Source organism: Sardina pilchardus, chromosome 3, assembly GCF_963854185.1.
Source record: "Sardina pilchardus chromosome 3, fSarPil1.1, whole genome shotgun sequence".
NCBI classification, from domain to species: Eukaryota; Metazoa; Chordata; class Actinopteri; order Clupeiformes; family Clupeidae; genus Sardina; species Sardina pilchardus.
In genome coordinates, this window is record NC_084996.1 from 8,774,997 (window position 1) to 8,779,231 (window position 4,235).

General features: G+C 47.2%; 1 protein-coding gene across 2 annotated transcripts in view; it reads left to right on the top strand.

The window, feature by feature from the left end:
• The first annotated feature begins 501 nt into the window (after nucleotides 1-501).
• Nucleotides 502-4,235, top strand: part of LOC134076536 (platelet-derived growth factor subunit A-like) — a 24,138-nt gene continuing 20,404 nt past the window's right edge. For both annotated transcript variants that reach the window (XR_009938614.1, XM_062531648.1), the window contains exons 1-2: nucleotides 502-1,230; nucleotides 2,029-2,119. Coding sequence is in view for 1 of the 2 variants with exons in the window: in XM_062531648.1 (XP_062387632.1) it covers nucleotides 1,168-1,230; nucleotides 2,029-2,119 (154 nt within the window). In the remaining variant the exon portion in view is untranslated. The remainder of the gene's footprint in view (nucleotides 1,231-2,028; nucleotides 2,120-4,235) is intronic.

Below are 4,235 nucleotides of genomic sequence, written 5' to 3' on the forward strand. Positions count from 1 at the left end.
AATACTCAGTGTCTGTCATTGCATGAGCTTACATGACGTGTCTTGCTCTTTCCTTATTGGGAAATGAAAAGGTTAAACTAGTCAATGTCTGAACACTTCCTGTTGCAAAATTATGCTGGACTATTTAGTGGAAGTTTGGATATTATGTTGAAGAATCTTGTAAGGTATAAACATTCAGATGCATCCACAACTATCAGTTAAACACACACAAAAAAAACACAAAATGCAGGCAGGCAAATCCATCTCACTAAAGTAGTCAAGCTCAATCCATGGCATCTGCACAAATGCCATTTATACCTGACTATTAGTCTGTGAGCGGAGCGGTGTGGGGAGGGAGGGCTGGGTTATATTTTACATGCAGCAAACAGCCAACCAGCTCCCTGGTGGATTGATGCGAGATTACTGGAAAGACGGGGGGCGGCGCATCTGAGATGCAGCGAGGCTGGTTATATCCCGCGGCTCAGACGCGCTCAACCTCGCACACAGCGCGCAGTCCCGGACACAGAAGGACCTGTCGCCCATCTGCCCCCTTCTTCGAACACTACAGGAGAGAGAAATCGGCACACGTAACCCTCGCCTCTTTTTCATTTTTTTTTTTATTAATTCACGGACCACGTTTTTTGGATTGTATCACTGAGAAAACGGACGCAGTTGAGAAGATTTTTCTTTAGCAATTTCCAGCTACAAATTGGAGTCTGTCACTTTTTCTGCTGATTGTTAAATTATTTGCCATTTGGGAAACTTTCGATTTTCTATTCAAGGTCTTTTTCTCGTTTGTTTTCATAGCCTGCAATAAAATAATCACATAGTATAATTTCTGGAGCAATGCCTGCAGGTTCTGATCTAGAACTTGTTTTGCTTGGCTGACTTCAGGAACCATGTCGAACTGTCGCCTGAGAAGCTGCCATCAGAAAAGCTACTCTGGGAGTCTCGGAGTACAAAGTGGAAATTGAACAGGTCCGGCCCTGAAGCGCCACGGTCAACTTGAACTCCTTCAGATTTGCCGAGAGCCACTGTTCGCTGGGCTGGACGTGGCTCTTGGAGGATCCCCTCTCTCACCCCGCTTTCTCCGAGGGATGGTACTGGGTCCCCTGCGCTCAGGAGCGACTTGGCGGCTCCTAAAGAAAACGTGTTTCTTGTTTTGGGGGAAATCGAAATTAAAGGGAGATGAGAACCGCACTTTTCTACTTCCTCCTCTGTACGTCGTGCCTGGTGCTCATTAACGCCGAGGTAAAGCGCACAGAACACGTCCGCACAACATACAACAGGTTGAAATGTGTTTAGCACTGCCCCGTATAGCCTAACCCCTCTTGCTGGCACTAGTAACTAAATTAGGTTTTGCATGCGCGGAGGGATTCGGTTGCTGAGGTCTCTTGTATTTCAGCAGAGGCGTGGGAAAACCACAACACATTTTTACAACACATGTTTACAAAGTCAGTTAAATATTGTTCTAAGTTTGCTTTGAAACAGATGGGCTACAATGGCATACAAAGTGGTGTGGTCATTTACTTGTTAAGTTGGTATCCGGTGCCTTAGCCGAATGGAAGTAAATGCAAGACAAACTTGTTGCCCTGGGGCGACTTATCTACTTCACTGGGATCAGAAGATCAACACTCAGGGTGTTCGCTCAGCACGCTGTTAACACGACTCAGGCACGACTCAGTGTAGTGCAGATCTTTAGAGGAGAACATGTTTACAAACTCTTCCATTCAGTTTAGTTTCCCGGTCGCATTTGGCTGGGGCATAAGGTCTTGCCTTGCAGTGTTATAAATACATGTGTCCCATGGCAAACGAAGCGCGGTGACTCTGCAACAAGTGCAAGTGGAAAGTGGAGCGGCTGAGTGAACTGTAAACTGCGCCCTGTGTATGTACACGAGCAGTAAAGCACGCATGCTGTCGGTCTCACCGTAAACACTCTAGCGCGTGTTAATAATGCCCAGTTCAATGAATGCGTGTTGGCGTTTTGTTTGATTTAGTCTTTCCTAATCCTGTGTGTGTTTATTCATTTCTTAATTCTTTTGACTGAAGGAACTTCCACAAGAGCTGATTGAGCGACTGTCCCACAGTGAAATCAACAGCATCAGCGACCTCCAGCGGCTCTTGGACATAGACTTCGTAGGTAAATCCCAGCTTCTTGACTTGGTCCGCGGCAGTGAACTTTGTCCAACTCTAATCTCTCATTCTGAGCGATACCATGTGCATGTTTACCCTATTTAGGAGTTATATGGTGTTTCACTATAAACCGTCTGGTTCCAGGCAGTGCTAGGGTGGCATAAAAGAAAGACTATTATTTGCACAAAAATACATTCCAGAGATTTCCCCCCACTTGGTTATCGAAAAGACTCCCGTGAATAAGGAAAAATTTGCGCTATGTTGCGTTGCACCAAATAGCCATCCAGTCTTAATTTGCACACTGGTTGAGTTTAAACTTGATATATCCGGGGGAGGTTCATTTTGTGATGTGTCAAAGTCGTATTTATGAACTCTGCGTAAACAAACACGCATCAGAAACGCTGGATGCGATTTATGTTGACGGGAGAGGGTGACTGATGAGGCCAACTTGTGTGGTTATACGGGCTTGATCCGTTGGCTGCAGGCAGCAACTGAAACTGAGTTGTGGTGTACGCGCGTACATATGCGCGGCTGTACACATGTGACATACGTGGACTTTCACTGAGGTATGCGTTTGGCTGGATTCCTCTGGCAGTTGTCAACCGCAATCACATCGCTTTATGGCGTTTGTCGGTGGGTGTACGTCTCACTGTAAAATGAGAACGCAAGGCGCGAGGTTGCCAGCCACAATCGTGCTGCTTGAGTACATGACTCTCTCTCTCTCTCTCTCTCTCTCTCTCTCTCTCTCTCTCTCTCTCTCTCTCTCTCAAAGTTGGGTTGTATTACAGTGTTGCGCTGGTTGAGGCTGTTTGCGTTCACATGAGTCTGTATTTATTCAGGCACGCACCATATATCGTATGAGGGCTTTTATGTGGTTTGGTGGGGAACACCGAATTACAAATAGCTCTTCAAAGGTCGGCCTAAATACAGAGACATAGTTGACACGGCCAATATCATATCTTTGTTGATGCAGTAGTGCTCCTTTCGGCCAACTGCCCTGGGGCGATCTGCTATTTAAGAGGGAAACTGGCCACTTTCTTTACAGAAAGTACAGACGACTCTTTTGTCTTATGGTGACTGGACTTTAGCCCCGGAATAAAGCTTTCTTGTGTGTGCTGCAGTGTCCCTTGCATGAGAAGAGGTGTTCATAATTGAATTTAGATGCCTTTCTCGGAGCGAAGGAATGTTTTCCGGGGTAACAGTAGTACCCTGATTATTATTGCGGCAGCATAAATCTGTCTGGCTGCCAGACCGTCAGGTCGGCCCATTCAGAGGCATGTGACGCCAGCAGTGTATTTTCAGTGCTTTTGTTGCAAGCGACAGGACAGTAAAGTTGCCTGTGACCTATGGGTTGTGTGTGTGTGTGTGTGTGTGTGTGTGTGTGTGTGTCGTTTTTGTTGGTGGTGTTAGTGGTATGTGTCTGTGTGTGTCTGACAGAAAGACCCATTTACTACGCGCACACAGACACATTTAGTTTAAAAATACCGTAGCGTGAGCATCCACAGACAGATGCTCTGGCCAGCTCATAGTCCCTCTGGCTTTCTCAGTCAGACTCCTTCACACCGTTTGAGTCAGTTAATACCACCAGCTTTTCCAGTGCATCAGCAAAAAGGAAAAAAAAAACCCTGTGCTTTTACAGTCCTAATCTTTGGCTGTTCACACCTAGGCAGGTGCCCTAAAGGGTGATTATCCTCTGGTCTGCACTGGCATGCAGCGGACGGCCCTTATCTCGCACTCCGAGAGCCGGGACAGATAACAGCTGCCCTCTCTCTCTCTCTTTCTCTCTTTCTCTATCTCCCTCTCCCCCTCCTCTCTCTCTCTCTCTCTCTCTCTCTCTCTCTCTCTCCCTGTCTTTCTCTCTCTCTCCCTGGAGCGCGTCCTGTTCGCTCGCCACAAGAGCAGCTCGTTGTTTGAAGAGAGAGTGATGTAAGGGAGGGAGGGAGGGAGAGGAAGAGAGAGTGGAGGCTCTCCGCTAATGGAGGGAGTAATTGGGAGTCAGTGGAGCGTTAGTGATTCAGGGCAGGAGAGGAGAGGAGAGGAGAGTAGAGGAGAGGAGAGAAGAGAGGAGGAGAGAAGAGAGGAGAAGAGAGGGGCTTTTCAGCACTCCACTCTGGCACTCCAGC